Source organism: Neolamprologus multifasciatus, chromosome 2 (genome assembly GCF_963576455.1).
Source record: "Neolamprologus multifasciatus chromosome 2, fNeoMul1.2, whole genome shotgun sequence".
NCBI lineage: Eukaryota > Metazoa > Chordata > Actinopteri > Cichliformes > Cichlidae > Neolamprologus > Neolamprologus multifasciatus.
In genome coordinates, this window is record NC_140440.1 from 34,775,116 (window position 1) to 34,796,271 (window position 21,156).

The 21,156-nt window shown below is 39.9% G+C and overlaps 1 protein-coding gene and 1 long non-coding RNA gene across 10 annotated transcripts in view; both read right to left on the reverse strand.

Moving 5' to 3' along the window:
- Nucleotides 1–21,156, reverse strand: part of diaph2 (diaphanous-related formin 2) — a 421,028-nt gene that overhangs the window by 168,766 nt on the left and 231,106 nt on the right. For all 9 annotated transcript variants that reach the window (XR_014868698.1, XM_085130728.1, XM_085130725.1 and 6 more), the window contains 2 exons: nt 20,551–20,652; nt 17,058–17,152 (listed from right to left, as the gene is read on the reverse strand). Coding sequence is in view for 8 of the 9 variants with exons in the window: in XM_085130728.1 (XP_084986854.1) it covers nt 17,058–17,152; nt 20,551–20,652 (197 nt within the window). In the remaining variant the exon portion in view is untranslated. The remainder of the gene's footprint in view (nt 1–17,057; nt 17,153–20,550; nt 20,653–21,156) is intronic.
- LOC146524971 (uncharacterized) lies at nt 11,871–17,051 on the reverse strand. The gene is made up of 2 exons (XR_014868818.1): nt 15,119–17,051; nt 11,871–13,491 (listed from the first exon to the last, which is right to left on the reverse strand). It is a non-coding gene; the product is annotated as an uncharacterized LOC146524971 (long non-coding RNA).

A 21,156-nucleotide genomic window follows, 5' to 3' on the forward strand; every position in this document is an offset into this window, starting at 1 on the left:
AAAAGCGACCAACATTAAAAGTGTGCATCATGTAGCTGACCCACTCAAGTCTGCAAAGAGGCTGGGCTAGCGACTCGAAAGTCACTTCACAGTTTACTTCCCTGAATTATCCTCTTTGAAGACTGTTTACTGTCAATGTGTGCTCAATCAAAAGTATCTATCTAAAAGTATCTAAGCACTATCAAAAGACTGTTTTTGCTCCCCAACCTGCATCAATAAATTCATAAACACAAAGACTGTTGTGCTTTGGAAACTGGTTGAGTTTTTCCACCTGTGACTTGGGCCCTGATCCAGTTTCCAGGGCGAGGGCAGCTGAGACCCAGTCCACTTCTGCACCTGTACCTGTTCCATAGGTGGGGATGACTGGTGTTCGGCCAGTCCAGGAACCCATATGTTTTTCCAGAATGAGAATGGTAGCTTATCCAGAGCCTGCTGTGTGCCCTGTGCAGGCCCAGCCAGAGGTCTCTGCACCGTCTGCCTTGTCCTACCCAGAGGTGCCCGTGCCGTGTGGACCTGATTCATCTGTGCCACAGCATGTTTTGTCCCAGCCAGAGGTCTGTGCTCCGCCACTTGGTCCTGTTCTGCCCAAGCCCAAGGTTCTCCATCGCGTCTGTTGACAACCTCCAACCAAGCTGCCTGAGGAGTCCCGTCGCCTATCAGTTCCCAGTGAAGCGCTGCTCGTCCCGTGGCCGGTAAATGGTAAATGGCCTGTATTTATATAGCGCTTTACTAGTCCCTAAGGACCCCAAAGCGCTTTACATATCCAGTCATCCACCCATTCACACACTGGTGATGGCAGCTACATTGTAGCCACAGCCACCCTGGGGCGCACTGACAGAGGCGAGGCTGCCGGACACTGGCGCCACCGGGCCCTCTGACCACCACCAGTAGGCAACGGGTGAAGTGTCTTGCCCAAGGACACAACAACCGAGACTGTCCAAGCCAGGGCTCGAACCGGCAACCTTCCGGTTACAAGGCGAACTCCCAACTCTTGAGCCACGATCGCCCCCCGATCGGTGACCAGAACTGCTAGTTGTTTGTTTTTGGACTCACCTGCTGCTTAGGTTTAGACTTGGTCCAGGCTCTGTGACCCAGTTAGTGGATTGTCTAGTTTTGTTTAGTATATAAATGAATACACGCTTTTTTAAACAGATTTATTGGAACAGATTTTACTCAGTGTACAGTGGTTTGCTGATGGACTCACACAACAAGGACAAGATAAGGTCACGCAGTTACTGCTCACTGTTGGTTTATTACTGTGGGAACGGTGGCCCTTAGCCAATTACTGAACCTGATAACGAATAAAAGATCCAAATTTCTGCAGTATTTCCAACATATCCTTGCTACTGTCTATAAAATGCATGCAGCGGGTTGTCCATCAATCTACAATTGTCTTATAAATTTCTTCACAAAAGAAAAAACAATCCTGCTGGTAGTGAGGTTAAAGATAAAGATGGAGATGAGGAAGATAATGGGAGGGGCTGCGTTTTCTGTAAATGTTAATTGTTTGTGTGAAGGTCAGCCAAGTTAATAAAATTGACCACAGCGACTTTTCCACCTCTTTTTCTCAGAGGAGAAGAGAGGAAGATGTGCCCTTTTCCAGTTCCTCACAAAGCTTCCTTCCTCATTAGCTCCCCAAATTTATTCAGCAGGAGCAGACTGGCGCAGGATCACGTGGCCAGATGGAAGCCTAGACAGGGAAAACAGAGAGCAGACACAGCTACTGGGCCACAGGCCTGGCTGACCATGCTATAGACCTCAGCAGTCATCACAGACAACACAGCCAGAGTCTACTTCCCACTAATGATGACATCTCTGTCCTTCCCTCAGGGAATTCAGCAATAAAAAAAGTGAGCTATAATGCAAGCCATGCAGTCCCTGTTTGGGATGAAGCCATTAAATCAAATGTTTCTTGCTTTTTCCAAAGCCCCAATTAAGGTCTGCAGCAAGCAATGGTGCTTTTATAATGAAGGCTTTTGATCATGTCAACAGGAACATAAATATTTTTTTAGGATATGAAAAAAACAAAAAAACAGAGCAACAACAACAAAATATTGGTGCAATTGTAATTTTAAGGATCATGCTGAAGTTAATAATGACTGGGAAAACTTCGGATCATGCTAAAGTGTTCTGAGGAGTTCTATCCAAATATGTTTAGAAATGCAGCCGTTTAGACCGCTTAGGTACAGCTGGGATGCTATTACTATCCAAAATTTATGATCCATGTTTCACTGAACCAAATGGGCTTTTTCTGTATGCAATAAAATTCCAAAGATCCAAAAACTATCTACACTCTCCTGGTAGATAAACTCAGAACAAAATAAGCTGTGAATAAAGTTCTTCTCATGAACTCTGAAAGACAATATTAGCAGTCGGATTAGTAACAGTGCTGTCTGACATTGTAGAGTTGGCTCTGAATAAAACAACGGTAATATAGAGGAAAACTGTTCATTTGTTGCAATAGCTACAGCTAATACTGTGACAAATCCGATCATTTAGATTATTCTCTGGCAAATAATTAGGGATATGTCTTCACACTCATGATGTAAGTCTTTCACAGTGTCTTTCTATTTCCATGAGTCTGGTCTGGCACAGAAGAGACATGAAGGAAAAGTGTCCTTGGCGGTCCTTGTTGATAAATGTATTCCAGTCCATTTATAATAATGTCTGTACCTTTCAAAACTGATGCGGCACTTTTACACAGCATGTAAATCCAAGACAAGCCATTACATATATAAACTTTAACAGAAAATGTCTGTTAAATTTGCCATTTGCAAAGTAGAAACTGCAGTTACATTATGAGTACCTTGCGAAAAAAGTGAAATGAATCTAAAACATTTCAAAATATGGAAGTTGAATGCAACTAAATGAAAAACAAAGCAAGAAGACAAGGTAGTGGGAAATCGAATCCACCTTGTGCTCGTCTTTTCATTTGTCTGTCATCTTGTTAATTATCAGAATCCCCATAGAGTACAATTGACACAAAGGCAGCACCATATGTGTAGCAATGTGGGAGTCTGGGTGATGACGCTGGGCCAGACTCCTCACCACAGGCCACCAGACACACACAGCAGTCTAGGAGAGATTACTGCAAGTATGCTAGCAAAACTACACATTCATTTACCGCCTTGGGCGACGATGAAGGCGCTACGTATCAGCACATGTGCCAAGACACGGCGAAACATGAAGCAACAACAGCATGTTGTTCACGTTAAATCCTCAAAAAAGAAAGCAGGTGTAGGTGAAATGTGTGTAGCAACTGTGTACACATTTGTCGTAAGATGTTTTATGCTAATTGATATGAGCAGAAAACTGGCAATGTCATTGTCTACACATTATATTGAAAAGACAACATGGCCACCTGTCAGTTTGAAAACTGGATTTGCATAGTTGAGTATTTTAGTTTTTCACGTCTTGCTTAAAAAAACAAAAACATAAAACCAAGATGAAAGTGGGAACTTAAGGAGTGCATATCCACACAGCAGTTATGTGTCTATTTTACTTTATTGCTCCATAAATACTATAAATTTTTAAAAAAGGAAAGAAAAGAAAATCACATACTTCCACACAACCTGACTCATTTAATTTATTTTGCTAACGAAATGCAGGGTTATGCAGTATTCTATCAGTTTAAGAAGGATGCAACACATAACTACAACACTCAGTGGCTAATGCATCTAAAACAGATCACAGCAACATGGCATACAAGTTGTATGCCAGAAGTGAACAAGACTCGATCCACACCCCCAGGATCTACAGCAACAACAATGGAATGTCATTCAGACTAAAGAAGTGTAGTTAGATGTGAAGGGAACGGATGGGAGAGGGAACACAGTCCTACTGAGGGGAGTGCACTACCAAAAGCCAGTGTTATAGACAATAAGGACAGCTACAAGTACCTTGGAATCCCACTAGCAAATAAGAAACATGAAGAGACCACTAGGAAAGCTGTAGCCACCAAACACCTGCAGAGAGTACGGCAAGTCCTGAGGATCCAGCTGAATAGGAATAACAAGATCTGGACAATCAACACCTACGTCCGCCAGATATGAGATAGCGTGCTGGTTTAATAAGCTGGCCAAAGGAGGAGATGGAAGCCACTGACATAAAGACAAAAAAGCCTGCCTGGATGTCCCGAAGTCAAAATGGGACACAACCTCTCGAGTGGTTGAGAATGACTGAGCTAGGATCAGGTGGGCCTTTCAGTTACATGTGGATAAACTGGTGATGGCTAGCTAACCTGAGTATGTATATATATATAGATCCATAGATAGATAGATAAATAGATAGAGAGAGAGAGAGAGATATTAGGGGTGCAACAGTACTCGTATTGATATTGAACCGTTCGATACAGTGCTTTCGGTTCGGTACGCATATGTATCGAGCAATACAAAATTTTAAATTTATTTTATCAACTTTCCTTCTGACGATGCTGTCTGTGTTGAGCGCTCAGTGGATCTGCGTTCGACTACTCCGCCTAGGCTGCACTGTCGAGAGCAGATCCACTGAGCGCAATGCAAGCTAGCGAGACAGAAGCTAAGCTCGATGCAACATGGCAAACTGAACCTCCCCCACCCTCATTCAGATCTGGCGTTTGGAACTATTTTGGTTTTCATGTGACGTATGACCCTGAAGGTAAGCGCCTCATGGACAAAAGTAAAACAGTATGTCGGATGTGCCACAATTACATTGGTGGGAACTAGTTCGTTAGCGCAGTTTGTATATTAATCTCGTTGAAATGACGTTAACGCCACAACACGGCAAATCTCCGTTAACGAGCTACCGCGGATCGCCCCGTGCGTGCGGCTGGACGGCCAACACGTTAACGAGCTAACTGTCTCGCTAGCTTGCCCTGCGCTCAGTGAATCTGTGTTCGACTACTCCGCCTAGGCTGCACTGTCGAGCGCAGATCCACTGAGCGCTCAACACAGACAGCATCGTCAGAAGGAAAATTGATAAAATAAATAAAAAATTTTGTATTGTTCGATACATATGCGTACCGAACCGAAAGCACTGTATCGAACGGTTCAATATCGATACGAGTATCGTTGCACCCCTAATATATATATATATATATATATATATATATATATGTATGTATATGTAGGAATAATTTCACTATTAGTACTCAGACTGTCAAGGTGGGGATTGGAAGCAGCTGAGAGGGTAAAGAAGAGTGTAGAAGTAATGAGATACAGGTTTCGGTTCACTAAACATTTGCAGAGGATGACAGTGTCTGTAGGGCTTTTACTTCAACACTTTGATCTCTGCTGCTGTCAATTCACAGTTTCATAGCATTCAGCACTCACACGCCAAGTTAGAACAACTTAATGGGCAGTACTGGTTATGCAATAACTATAAACTTTAACAAACAGTTTAAATGCTTGCATGCGGTTTAATGTAATATGAAAATATGACATTCAGGCTACAGTGACAGTGCTTACTGTATCTGCTAAATACATATATGTATATATGGTGTATATCATCATCAAATTTCATTGACTTGGACTTGTAAGTACAATAATACTACAACTCATACCAGAGCAGCATATTCCCAAAAGTAAAGTCAAAATGACAAAGAAGCCCAAGAACCCTTGAGATACAATCAGCGATATTAGAGATACGCCAATCGATGGAACTTTTCTCAGAGCAATAAACTCTTTATTAAATTGGGTTAAATAAAGGAGAAACGAGAAAGCGTTATCTGATGTCTAAAATATGATCTGAGTAAATTGTGCCCCTTTTTAAAGAGCATATGGAGGGTTTATAACAAAGACAGAAGACAAGCCATGCCTGCCATGTGTTTGACAGATGTGATTTTCTCCTTTTAATTGATTTTCTCCTCAGTTTTTGAAGACAGAGAAACATTTGCTATTATTCCCACACTTGTGATGAGAACAACATGGGACTGCCACTTATCTGCCGTGACACCTCAGCGGGCTTTTTACCTGGCTCACGGCAAATCAGCGAAGACTTTGGTTTGAATCAATAACAAAATAATCAACAGATGTAAAGACTTCTCAGCTTTCTGCAAACCTTACTTCTTAAACCAAACCCTGACAGTCTAAAAAGAACGACTTGGGCAATTTCAAAGTTTCTTTTTTTTGTTTTGTTTTACTCAAACTAAGCTTAATAGTCAAAAGAAAGAAAAAAGTAACTTTGCACAATGCTCTGTGGGTGTAGACGGCATCAATCTCAAACAAAAGGTTACTACCACAAAACTGTAAACTGAAAATATGGAACAAAGGCTATCAAGTTGTGTTTTTGTTTATGCAAATGGGAGTACTTTTGACTGAAAAACAATCAACAAAATAAAGTACACTGCAACACAAATTTAGCTTGAAAATATTCAGCACTACAAAAAAATTAGGTTTAAAAATCTCAAATAAACTATTGTTAAATTTCAAATCATATCGAATGTATTTACAATTACTTTTGTGCTTTTTTAAAATATCTTAGAAAACATTGCACAATTAAATCTGACACTACAGGAGCGACGTACAGGTTAGAAATAAGAACAAGCAGCAGAAAGAAATGGCAAATCATGTCTCGGAGGTAAACACGTTAAACAAAGAACATCAGTCTTACAGCTGCGTAGTTTACACAATCTACATCCTGCCAAACGACATAAACACGTCAAATCTCACTGTGAGCAAAGCGACAGTGACAGATTGACAGGCAGCGAACTGAGTGTGGCAGATTCTAAAATCGCATTAAACTAAATGGGAAATGCAGTCTAAGAGAAAAAGACAAACACACAGAGAGAAGAAAACAGGTTGGGAGAGATGTGGTGGGGGGAGGGATTAATTTCAGGGTTGGGGCTGGAAAAGCTGACAGACTTAGTGTGACATTAAATTTGCCTTTTAGGATAAAATATGAGGGTTTTTGTTAAACATGCATACCTGAGCACTTGTATTTATGATGGAAGGTGTGAAGTGCGATTAAGAGTGAGGGTAAGACAGTAAGTACAAGTTTACACACACACAAAAAGAAAAATTAAAACAGAGCAAAGCAGTGAAAGCAAGAGAAAAAAGTGTGTCCGTTCTCACTTGAATAGGTGTGAGCCGTTACAAATGAAACTTTTTTATAAATAACTGACAATAAACTATTATCACTCCTCTATGATGCTCATATTGTTTTAAGAATAGCAGGGGAAACTATATTCAAATCATTTGCTAAGAAACAAACTTGCCAAGGTGGAGATAGCAGGGTGAACTTTACTGAACTGCACTGAAATTGTCACTCATTTGTATCCATTTTTCTTCTGCCACGTCTCATATAGTCTTACTAATACAGAGCATATATGAGGCGACTGTCAATCACGTAAGAAAAGAGCATGCATGCAAAACAGTAATAGAAATTAATTTGTTTATGGAGTCTGCCTTCTGAGAGGGTTTCTTTGAATGATGTGCCATCTGTCACAGAAACAAAGACACCGAATTGGAAAGTGAAAACAGAAAACAAATTTTTACTTGGTTAAGGAAATACAGCACCCAGTATGCCAGAGAAGGAGCTGAATGGAGCGCACATAATCAAAATTTAACTGCTGTGGTGCATTGTGAATGGACTTCCTACTGCGTGTGTGTGTGTGTTTTTTCCTTTAATCAATATTCAACCTTAGGACAGAGTACCTGGCCAGGACCCTGTGGTTACAGATCAGCAGCTTGGTGATGATCAGTGAAAAGTACATGTAGTACCTTGGGTGCTGGCCATCACTTCTAAAACACATTTTGATATTGGACCAAATCAAGCCTGATTTCTCTTTTTCCTTGCCTTTACTTTGTTTATTCAATACCTCCTCTCCTTTCCTGTCTTATTTTTCCAGCCCTCCCAAGTCTGCATAATGTATTTCACATTTCATTGTTAAATTGGCATTTGATGCAGAGTAGAGTTATGTGCTGTGTGCCAAAATAAACCACAATTAAGCCCATGGGGACTCGTTTCTCCTGCTTAAGCTCTAATCCAAGAGGCCCATACTTATCGCCATGCCCCACATGTGCACTTTTACACCATGAAAATGATGCCCAACAATGTGCCAGTCTGCTACAATCACCTGTTACAGCAGCGAACAAAGACTGGCATGGGCACCGCAAGACCCAGCAGCCAATGAGCAATTGCATGTAATGATGGGGCCATGCATATGGATGAGCATGGCGGTGATCTGGGTGATTGACAAGAGAGATAAACAATAATAACAAGCAAGGCTAGTTCCGAAGACTCCTGTGAGACCTGGTGGAAAGGTTGTTGCCATGGCGAAGTGAAGGGATGTAGTGAAAAGCCAAAAGCTGACAACACTTGTGTTTACTGGGAGACCAACTAGTCAGTGTGTATTAGGACTGTATATGATGCAGTAAGTTGATACGGCTTTAAAATTGCCAGTGAAGAACCAGACCTTTATTATTATCATTAGCTTTACATATAAATTGAGCTTCAAAGTAAATATTAAATTGTTATCATTATTATTATGTCATTATCCATTTGTGTTCACATAGCTGAAAGAAATGAAGTAATCATAATTTTAATGCAGCATTTGTTAGCCACATTAGCGACCGATTATTCAGCCTGCCACTTTAAATTGTCTACATTCATAATGTGAACTGATATTGATGAAATGACAAATAATCATCACTATTTGAGAATCCGAAAAATATTAAGAACCCTAAATTATTTAAATTTCTATGTATACATATTACACATCAGCGCATTTCTTTTCCCAGAGAAGTAAGGCATAGAAGATCCCCCAAAAAAAGAAAAAAGCCATCAAAGGAAACATGAAGTCAGGATATCTGCTGTTATCTTAGGGCTGTTAGACACTTTGCTTTCACTTTGAAAATGAAAAAATATTTTCAAAAACCTACAATGCGATGAGCAAAACAGGGACTAAAGAAATGCTATAAACTGATAGCGGAGACTGCTTTTCCTGTTTTCATGTACAGGATATCACAGCAGGGTCAGAAAAGGTCAGACTGGGGAAATATTTATTTAAATAAGTGCTATACTTGAAAAAGAAGGTGTAATACATACATGCAGACTATTGGTCTGTTCCTGTTGATATTGCAACATTGTATCATTTTCATTTTTCTGCGCTAAATCAGGAGTTGAGTGCAATATATGTAACAATACCATTGAGAAGCACATTAATGCATAAATGTGATCAAACAAAGCTAAAGGGAAAAAATTAACCAAGGTATATAAAGAAATAATAAGAATAATAAGAATAAAGAAATGTCCCACTATTTACCTAAAAGCGCTGGTATGTCACCCAATGAAAGTGATATGCATACACTGACTCAATTAGGATATGCTAAGTTTAAATGCAAGCGAATGGCCACTATTATGCAATTCTTTGATATTTTTACTAGTGCATTTGCACACAACATAGGGCAATACTAATTACAAATGAATAGCAGCGGTGCAGTGTTAGTCATTAGCCTTTCCTTTTGAAAAGAAGATGGGGTAATATAAAATACATTGGCAGACATTAAACATTAAGGAGCCACTCTGATATTCTGCAAAACAAGCCCCTAGGGCCATATCATCCGCTGACGAGAGTTAGCTTACCACACGCACCAAAAACTGGGCGTACTAAAACATTTAGTGATGACTCCCTCATTTCAAAAAGCTAGATCACGTGGTGTGTTCTTAGTGCAGACTGAGAAAAGAGCTGCTCTCCACAAGCCTAAAGTTTAATTCTCAATGCAGATGGGGGAAAATAGAGAGAGAGAAATAATTATCTGAATTTGAAGACTTTTATTTATAATTTGGTGAATCCAAGATTGATTCTGCAGCATGATTACGCCCCTACATATGCCCTCTTTTAACTTCATTTAGCGAGTTGCATTGGCTAAAGAAAGAGAAGAAACTGAAATACCCAGGACCCAAAGTGGAGGCAAGTTCTCCAAAATAACTGCAGCAATCGACCTGATAAGTGCCTTAAAAAAGCACATCTATTAAAAGACAAAGGATGATGATGCAAAATGCTGCATTTATTGCATACTGCATTTATGAATTCCCAGACTAAACTTGCCTAATTTAAATATAAGCCTTTATGATTACATGTTTGCTTTCACCTACTGAGGTCAATGTAGTGATGCGCTTTAATATGAAATGGTTAAATTAGAAATGGAGCATAATTGGACATCACAAGGGCTGTGGTCTCCAACTATGTATACAGCATGAAGAACCACGGGCTGTTTTTGCTTGATGGAAGGAGAAAAGCTGATTAGACCTAAAAAAGCTTCTATTTGCCCGGGGGAGCATTAGAAGAGGGTATACATGCATTGTAGACAGCTTAAGAATTTATAAACTGTAATCACAAAGAACTATTTCCCAAGATGTGCCAATTAAGCAATGAGGGAATGCAAGGTAGTCCAGCAGAAACATTGTACAAGAATAATAAGGAAAAAGAGGCAAGACAAAAGAACGAGCTGAGAGAGTGCTTGGAGAGTATCCTTGCTAAGCATTAATCTAAATTCCTAAAAACCAACACCACTTAATCCGTCCTACTGTAAGTAAAAAATAATTTAAATAAGCCTTTGGACACAGTTTCTCTTTGAGAATTCAAACTATGTTTAATACAATAATGGCAACATTGTCAGCAACTTTAACTTCTTTTGCAATTCTCCAGTGACGAGTACTCGAACAGAGAAAGGTTATGAGCTAATAACTCCCTGCATGTGTACCAGTTGATTGCACTATAAACTATTCGAGTTTACAAGTGCTTATTAATAATCTGGGCATTGTTTGGCCTCCTTGTGTTCCTTTGGCATGAACTGTAAGGGCATGGGACCAAATACCATCATTATGCCAGTTAAGCCTTCCCCCCTCTGGGGCAAAGAGGCTGTTGGGTACTTTTGGACAGATAAAAACACCAAAGGCAACAGTTTAAATCAGTAACAGTAGGCTCATGGGCACATATCCACATCATGATTGAAATCATGCAAGTGTGGAAGATGTGTTCTTAGCCAGAGTGCTGCTTAGGTCTCGTAGTCTTGCAGTGCCAAAACTAAATGCAAACACAATAGAACCTGGCCCTGAAGCCCACATGTGTCTGACTCTTTCACACACAAAAAAGGTCTACAGGACCCTTCCCTTGCTGCTTCTCCTGCCGCCAATAAAAGCAATGAATAGCTTTGTCGGGATGTCAGCTCTTTTAAAAGCAGACCTTTGCAATGCTTTCTGAGACTCAACCTGCTTTCACTGAGCCAACTGGTATTGTTGTTTGTCATTGTCCACACTGTTATAAGTGTATGGTAGTGTATGGTAGTGTGGTGACTCTGTCTTTTAAAATTTGATGAAGCTGACCTGATTTACAAAAATGACCACCAGCACTATGTCTATTGTAGTCAAACAAAGAGCACCGACAAAGAAAGAGGGCATGACAGAATGCAAATGTGTGTGTGTGTGTGTGTGTGTGTTTGCGGACTGTGCACGCATTTATTGGTTAGATGATGCATAATGCAGTTTTACAGGGACTAGAAAACAGAGGGGATAACTGACACCGTCTATCCATTTGCATGTGCCGTACTTATGTTTGCATGCTGGGTGCATGGAGATGAAAATAAGGATGCAAGCATTCATGTGGGGCATGGATGAATGGGGAGATCCAGGACTGTCTGCTAACATTCGGGGATGTGTATATCATCTCCGAGGCGTTGATGGGCCCTAATGCAGAATAAGGAGAGCCAATCAACTCCTATCTATCCGCTCTGCCAGGGTGACACATTGTAGGGGTACTTCAAGGCCAGCGTACTGCCACATTCTGCTGACAAATCATTACATTAGACATGTCGACTGAGAAGGAAGGTAATAAGATTGAGTTACAGGGTTTCAGATGGATTATGAACACCTCTTGCTTCCTTGATTCTTTCCATTTTCACCATTCTTTAAACTTATCTGGTTGATTCCAATTGTTGAACAGACATTTGAACTTGGTTATTTTAGTTTCATAACGAAAACTGCACAGCCAGTTAAAAAGAAGGAATTGTTCATGTCTCCTCTTCTTCACTACAAATACAGGCACTCTTTGTCTAAATGCCAAATGAATTTTTCAACGTGGCAATTTTTGAATGGAAAAAAAAAACCTAAAAATTTCCATTGCACATTTTGATTGTAGTTCAGTAACAGTAAATGACTGGTGTACAACAAATAGCATGTAGATTTTTGCTAAGAAAAACAAGAAGCAGAAGGTGAAGATGAAGAAAGTTTACTAATAATATTTTTATTGTTGTTGTTGTTGTTGTTGTTGTTATCATTTACTTTCGAAAGCGTCCTTGCTTTATTTTATGTGTGTGCATCTGTCCACGAGATAAATGGTGATTGGCGTGTGGCTGAAAGTGGGTGGTGAGGAATGATTAATCAGCATAATGAATGTGGATAAGCACTGTGCAGATGGAGCCCACACTCAGGACTGTGTCACCCAGCAGGGAGTCTTTTTGCTTCCCTTCAGTGCCTCTGCATAGTTTCGACTATAGCTATAATTGTATTTGTTGGGCATGTGTTGCTCGCTGCCTCGTTTAATTTGCGAGCTCATTTCTGCACGCTTTTGCTTTATAATCACCTCATTCATATTTCAGTAGGATGGTTATCTAAGTATACAATTAGCAACATTTTCATGTAAATAAAAATTTACGCATTTGTTTTGCTTCTCTCTCTTGCCAAACATTATTGCATTGTACCATTTGCAGCAAATCGTGCTTTCAGTCAAACACAGTTTTATAAGTCCTCTAGCTTCACATTTTAACCACCACACAACACATGACACACGCTTTGAGCTGTCTGTGGGTTCAAACTGATTTTTAATACCTTAACCTTAATATTTAAAAATGAACTTCATTCTCATATAATGAGATTGCATCAGTGTTATATCCATGCATTAAACAATTGCATTGGATTTTATGCATTTAGTTAAAAGCTTATATTCCACAATAATAGAATATGTATGAATTGTCACCCACTCAAATTCTATTTATACAGCATATATAAAGGCTAGTAAACCTTTAATGTAAGAGAATCATAATTTAATTCATTCAAAGCAAATTCAAAAGAGACATTATATAACATTAGCATAACAGCAGGTGAATTAACAGAAGAAAGAATTGTTAATAACTGGGATGCTATCCAAACTGAACTTTCTACTTCAGACCATGCAGACCATTATTTAACCAGCAGTGACATACATGCCAGATGTGTGCCCCTTCTGTACCAATAAGTTAACCCGGTTGGTCACCCTGGCTCCCCCTAGATTTCATGACATTAGCTTGGTTTTCAGATGCTCTTACTGAGTCATACGCTCATTCTCCTAAGCCCTGTTGAGCCTTTTTGTTAGAAACCCCACTGCCCTGCTTCACATTGAATAAAGAGTAAAATGGAGAAAGTAAATGGGGACAATAAAAAACCTTTTTCTAGCAGTTTGAATGCTGAAAAGGCTACATATGACTAACCCTAAGACACTTCTCATTGGTGTATTTTTGCTACATTCAGCCATTATTTCTTCATCACTTTCTATATATATACAGTGGGGCAAAAAAGTATTTAGTCAGCCACCGATTGTGCAAGTTCCCCCACTTAAAATGATGACAGAGGTCAGTAATTTGCACCAGAGGTACACTTCAACTGTGAGAGACAGAATGTGAAAAAAAAATATCCATGAATTCACATGGTAGGATTTGTAAAGAATTTATTCGTAAATCAGGGTGGAAAATAAGTATTTGGTCAATAACAAAAATACAACTCAATACTTTGTAACATAACCTTTGTTGGCAATAACAGAGGTCAAACGTTTACTATAGGTCTTTACCAGGTTTGCACACACAGTAGCTGGTATTTTGGCCCATTCCTCCATGCAGATCTTCTCAAGAGCAGTGATGTTTTGGGGCTGTCGCCGAGCAACACGGACTTTCAACTCCCGCCACAGATTTTCTATGGGGTTGAGGTCTGGAGACTGGCTAGGCCACTCCAGGACTTTCAAATGCTTCTTACGGAGCCACTCCTTTGTTGCCCGGGCGGTGTGTTTTGGATCATTGTCATGTTGGAAGACCCAGCCTCGTTTCATCTTCAAAGTTCTCACTGATGGAAGGAGGTTTTGGCTCAAAATCTCACGATACTTGGCCCCATTCATTCTGTCCTTAACACGGATCAGTCGTCCTGTCCCCTTGGCAGAAAAACAGCCCCATAGCATGATGTTTCCACCCCCATGCTTCACAGTAGGTATGGTGTTCTTGGGATGCAACTCAGTATTCTTCTTCCTCCAAACACGACGAGTTGAGTTTATACCAAAAAGTTCTACTTTGGTTTCATCTGACCACATGACATTCTCCCAATCCTCTGCTGTATCATCCATGTGCTCTCTGGCAAACTTCAGACGGGCCTGGACATGCACTGGCTTCAGCAGCGGAACACGTCTGGCACTGCGGGATTTGATTCCCTGCCGTTGTAGTGTGTTACTGATGGTGACCTTTGTTACTTTGGTCCCAGCTCTCTGCAGGTCATTCACCAGGTCCCCCCGTGTGGTTCTGGGATCTTTGCTCACCGTTCTCATGATCATTTTGACCCCACGGGATGAGATCTTGCGTGGAGCCCCAGATCGAGGGAGATTATCAGTGGTCTTGTATGTCTTCCATTTTCTGATGATTGCTCCCACAGTTGATTTTTTCACACCAAGCTGCTTGCCTATTGTAGATTCACTCTTCCCAGTCTGGTGCAGGTCTACAATTCTTTTCCTGGTGTCCTTCGAAAGCTCTTTGGTCTTGGCCATGGCGGAGTTTGGAGTCTGACTGGTTGAGGCTGTGGACAGGTGTCTTTTATACAGATGATGAGGTCAAACAGGTGCCATTCATACAGGTAACGAGTGGGGGACAGAAAAGCTTCTTACAGAAGACGTTACAGGTCTGTGAGAGCCAGGGATTTTCCTTGTTTGAGGTGACCAAATACTTATTTTCCACCCTGATTTACGAATAAATTCTTTACAAATCCTACCATGTGAATTCATGGATTTTTTTTTCACATTCTGTCTCTCACAGTTGAAGTGTACCTCTGGTGCAAATTACTGACCTCTGTCATCATTTTAAGTGGGGGAACTTGCACAATCGGTGGCTGACTAAATACTTTTTTGCCCCACTGTATATGGTGCTGTGTGTACTTGCAATGTGTTAGTACTTTAACATACTTTTTCCTCCCCCAAAGAGGAGAGATGTGTGTCATCTCATACACACCCTATGGCTGTACTTTCACCTAGTCAGTTTAAGGGTTGATTTTGCAGGATTTACATTAGTTGATGTACAAATCGTGCAAGTTTTGGTGGTAAAGGATATATACTGGTATATACAATATACCAACCAGAAGCAACATTAAGACCACTTTCAAGTGAATTGAATAACATTAATTCAATTCAATTCAACTTTATTTATATAGCGCCAAATCACAACAAAAGTTGCCTCAAGGCGCTTCATAGATACAGAGAAAAACCCAACAATCATATGACCCCCTATGAGCAGCACTTTGGCGACAGTGGGAAGGAAAAACTCCCTTTTAACAGGAAGAAACCTCCGGCAGAACCAGGCTCAGGGAGGGGCGGGGCCATCTGCTGTGATTGGTTGGGGTGAGAGAAGGAAGACAGGATAAAGACATGCTGTGGAAGAGAGACAGAGATTAATAACAGATATGATTCAATGCATCATGGGAATCCCCCGGCAGCCTACGTCTATTGCAGCATAACTAAGGGAGGATTCAGGGTCACCTGGTCCAGCCCTAACTATATGCTTTAGCAAAAAGGAAAGTTTGAAGCCTAATCTTAAAAGTAGAGATAGTGTCTGTCTCCTGAATCCAAACTGGAAGCTGGTTCCACAGAAGAGGGGCCTGAAAACTGAAGGCTCTGCCTCCCATTCTACTTTTAAATACTCTAGGAACAACAAGTAGGCCTGCAGAGCGAGAGCGAAGTGCTCTGATAGGGTGATATGGTACTACAAGGTCATTAAGATAAGATGGGGCCTGATTATTTAAGACCTTGTTACTAGACACATTGTTACTTTGCACAGCTATACTGAGGAAGTTTTTTCCTGGGAATTATGTGGGCGTTTTGTTGGCACATGTGCTCCCTCACTAAACATTGGTGCAAACCAAGTAATCACCCACCTCCACACCACAGCTGCATTCTGAGACCCCACTAGAACTTTAACACAAAAGCAGTGTGATCCAGCTCATTGCCCAGGAATGACTTGAGGAACACATGACACTGATTATACAGATGTGACTGAGCATCTACAGGATGTGTCAGAGCAGAAGCCCACCTCACAACCACAGCACCCAATAGATCAACTGTCCCAATGCCAGACACCACAGGACACCCTTCGAGCTCATGGGAATGAGAACTTTTCCCCCTTTCTCTGGACCTAAGCTTGAATCAGCAGCCACTTCAACAATGTCCACTCCTGGTTGTCAAGTAAAGAAAAGGGGGGAAAAAAGACTTCTGTACACACCCATGCACAGAAAGCAGTGTATCACTGCCAAGATTATACTGAAATCAAATGTTCTATTTGCTACTCACCCCGAGGGTACACACCTCCTACTGCAGAAATAAAACAGTAATAAAAGCCAACATGCTGCTTTACTCACAAGGACAGTGCAAGAAATGTTAGTACAGATTGAGGCTCAGGCTGCACAGTGATGCATCTTCACCTCAAGTGCATCCACCTTATTTTCAATTAATGTTTTTTTTTTTGAGACAGTGAAAAATAAAATAGAAGAAAAAGTAGCCTTTAGAAAGCTCATTAATCATGGTTTAAAACAAAGACAAGACGAGATGGGGGTGGAGTTGAGGAGACTTTGCCAAGCCTTCACCTTCTCCATCCATTGTAATAGGATAAAGGGTGGGTCTCTATGGTCCACATGAAAATGAGAAGACTGACTTGTGCAAAAAAAAAAAACAGACCACACCAGGTCTCCACACACACAAAGTTCACACATTTTTTAGAAACTGCAAAGTAACAGAAAAGGGTAAAAAATAAAGGAAAAAGGGGGGAAGGGGGGTACTTACGCACCACACTGAGTATCAGTCTTACCTGGATGAGTGATTCACTCAGTCTCTCCTCGTCTACCTGGAGCACAATGTCCCGGATCTCTTCATAAGGCAGGCGGAACGAGCCCAAGAAAATTGCTGTTGTGATGTAGACAGAAAAGAGTCATTTCCTCTCCCTTTTTTATTAGACTGCAGGCTTCAAAGAGACATTTCAGCACAAAATGACCACAGACCTAACTTTCCACTTGGAAAAACTAATGCATTTTAAGCCTTTCGACTGGATAGTCTGTGTCACAAAAGCTGGACGGGAAAGAAAAATCAAGATTTAACAATAACACGTAAAACAGTGACAGGTAATAATAACAATACTAATAATGAGAATATTTTGAATTAGCTGTAGGAGTGTTTGTGTCATGTGAACAGCTACATGCTTTTGTAAGGGTGGATACAAAGGTGCCCAGTGAATTTGCCTCCGGGCAAAGCCTCATGGCGGTTTCACACTCCAGGTGGGGTGGCTACATTGAAAAGTGGAGCTGACGGTGTATCCAGGTGGAAGTCACACATGGAGGTTTGGTAATGAGTTGGAGGAGAGTCACTCAACAGCTGCTTAACTACTGAAGCACTGGGACCTGATGTCTGCATGTGACGTGCAACAGAGAAGGAGTGCGGCCTTTTTTCAGCTCTTCATAGTCTACTGCTACTTAATATACAGAGTATTTACTGCATTTAAGTCAGTCATAGCATAACACGCCATTACTATCACTTTGATTTACAATATAGTGTTATAGAGCTTTAGTCCCATAACATCTAGCATCATTTTCTGGTTTCACTACATAATAGACCTACCTTTCCTCAGTTCAACATTTTTTGTCAAATAAAGCACATTGTCTTTGCTTCGTATTGTCTCTTCAATAGACAGCTGGATATTCAGTACTGAGTTCTCTTCAAAGGTCATATGTATTGGATACTAGGACATATTGGAGATTCAAAGTGAGGGAAATGTAGATGGGAAGGCAAAAAAAAAAAAAGTTCCAGGCTGAAAATCCAACATTTGGTGCTATCAGCTTGCACCTGGCTCTTATTTCCTGTGATGGTGTAGGTGTAGGTGTGTTGATGAGATTCAGCAGCACAATGCCGTTTTGGTGCACAATTTAGCAGAAAATTGCACCTGCACATTTACCCATGAGGATTAGTATGTACGTGTTTTTCCAGGTGCACTGAGGTGTATTTTTGGTTTTAGTTTGTATACAAAGGAGCTTTGCATTACTGCATTACTGATATAGGAATCAAACATCTGATTCTCATGTTCCATTTTCTGTACTGTTGAAAAGGGATAGAAAGTGATACTATAAGTGATACAACAGCAAATGTAGTAGACCACGCAATGTAAGGTTTATGGCATAGCTGCTCTAAATGAATAGCATTGGTAATTATCAAAATCATTTTATGTTTCTGTAATGGTTAATCCGCCAGCATGTGGAAGCACTTTAATCGACATGACATTTTTAATGCTGTGATATAATTACTGTTGTTATCCATGAATTTTCAAATGTACTGTTTTTCAAAAAAAAAAGTATAAAAAAAGGTAACACACATTATTTTTTTTATTAAGGCGTCAAATTGCAGTTATTTACTTTCCTGAATAGAAAAAAATAGTTTGAATAGTTGAACGTTACGCTCGCTGAATTAATTTGAGCAATATAAACATGAATTCTGTTTATTTGTCTAATAAGTAACAATATGATTTTTAGCTTTAAACTCATTTTTGACAGATTTTTAAAATATCTGTGTTTTCTTGGTTTTTATGAAAGGTGGTCTAATAAATTTATTAAGTATCGTAGCTCTATGCTGAGTTACACAAAATGCTTTTTTCAGTCCTTTTTCTCTTTCAGGAAATACAAGAACGCAGGGTTTGTATGTCTCCTCTCACAGCACTCTCTCACTTAGGCAGACCCCACCTCTAAGTGTCCCTCTGGACTTAAATCTCTCAACTCTCTCTCCAGCAAGAATAGAGACAAAGTGCACATGAAGATGTTAAAATTGCATGTATAGTAAAAAAAAAGTAGTGAATATAGCACACCAGACTCTGACGAAAGCAGACAAAACTTAAATATCTCCAATGGAAGTGAAAACAGGTGGCATGCTCTCCTGCAAGTTTACTTTTTGAAATGCGTTGGAATTCTGTTTGTGCATTAATTATTTTGTTAGTTTTGGGGAAAAAAGTGGAAACAATTGGTTTTCAATGGTTTCTAGTTCTAAGCAGAATTGCAGGAACTCTTCACTGAGAAACCAGTTGGCTACAAGTTGAACAGCCACAAGGGGCAGTACCCTTGTGGCTGCTATACCACAATATATAACATGGTATTTACATTACAATCACTCATACTATCCAACTACCTACATATCTCAGTCACCGGACCTTCAAAACTACTAAACATCAAAACTGTAAAGGGAACTTAGATGGTTCAGAGGCACGCACAGAATATGATCTATGATGCTGTAGTATGCGTCAACGCGGCTCATGAGAGCTGCATAACTGAGTACAACAACATGCTTCCAACCCATTTCCTTCCTAAAGGTGAGGTTTTCCACACTCTTATTTCTGCCTCCTGTCAAATCCAAAGCCCATCTGCTTGTTATATAATAAAAGATGGCAGTGACACCTATCATATCAACATGGTCACAACCCATACAAGGATGCAATGACAGAATCATACAAATGCAACAAACAGGCTTCTGTGTTTCAAACTTGTGCTCAATATTTAGCAAATTTAAGTAATTTATCACATCTCTATTCATGGAATATGTCATCACTTGTTTACAATTCTCACCTTTTCTGCTTAAATAACAATGGTGTAAAAGACACATGTAAACAAATGAGTGGACTGCATTCTAAACATTAATCCGTTTTTTTAACCACTTGTATTTCATCATGGGACTGGAGCCTATTTTGGGAGTTATGGGGCAAAAGGCAGGATACACACTGGATTGATTGCTAGTCATACAATTCATTCACACTCACATTCACACCTACGGCCTAACACACATGTCTCGGAGTACCTAGAGACAGCCTACGCAAGCAAGCACCAACTGACTGGCATAATCTTAACATGTGACATTCATATTTGTTGAGGTGTTACGATCTATATTGTCACTCTGAGCTATATTATACCAAATCTTTCAGACAGGCAGATATGCTAACAAGCACACAGACTATTTAAGAAGAAGGAGTGGGAGTTCTGTCTGTTTTTTCTAGATCATTTGCATGTTAACTGAAGAGCAAAATAAAAAGAAGCCTGGAAGGTGACTTAATACACCTGTACTAGGTAAACAGGCTACTCACGGCCACAAGTGATTTTAAACACCTACATGTAATTTTAGTATTCAGTTCTAACAAAAATGTGCTTTACTAATCAAACGGCTTGGACACAAATAAAACAGTAGATACCAATTAAAAAAACTCAACAAAACACCATCCTTACTGAGGAGGAACATTCAGTTATGGTTCATTTCTGTAGGACAAATAATCTACTTACAAAGATTCTGTGCAGTCTTGGCATCCAAGATACGAAGCTCTTTTGCCTTTTTCTTAAATTGTGGCACTTTTTCTTCATTTTCATCCTTCAGGTCTTTTCTTGCTGCAGGAAAAAAAAAAGAAATATTACATACGTAGATATATAGATACATAACATAAGAAATACTCAAGAGCATACTATTAACCTAAATTTTGAAGCTAACTTCTATCACCATTATATAAAAGCAAGAATTGAATGACATTAAACAACATTTTTCCACCATTTCTCAAAACATAGAAAAATAATTAATTTACATACATCAGAATCTCAATGTATATTAAAAGTTAAGCGTACAGGACAACATGTGTTAGATGCCAACAGATGGCATAAACCAATTAAAAAACGTTGCTTCAGTACCCGGAAAGCAGCATTTTGGTCCTGAATCTTTTTTCTCTAGACAAAAGGCAAAAGCAAATCAGCCACTGCTGAAACATTTGGCAGGTAATCTAACTGATCGGCCTGTGATGTAGTCTACACTTAATGTGATAATCTAAAATTAAAAAAAATGTTCACAAATGTGCTGGTTTTGCCATTTTAGAAACATAAGCAGCAATACAGCAGTACAAC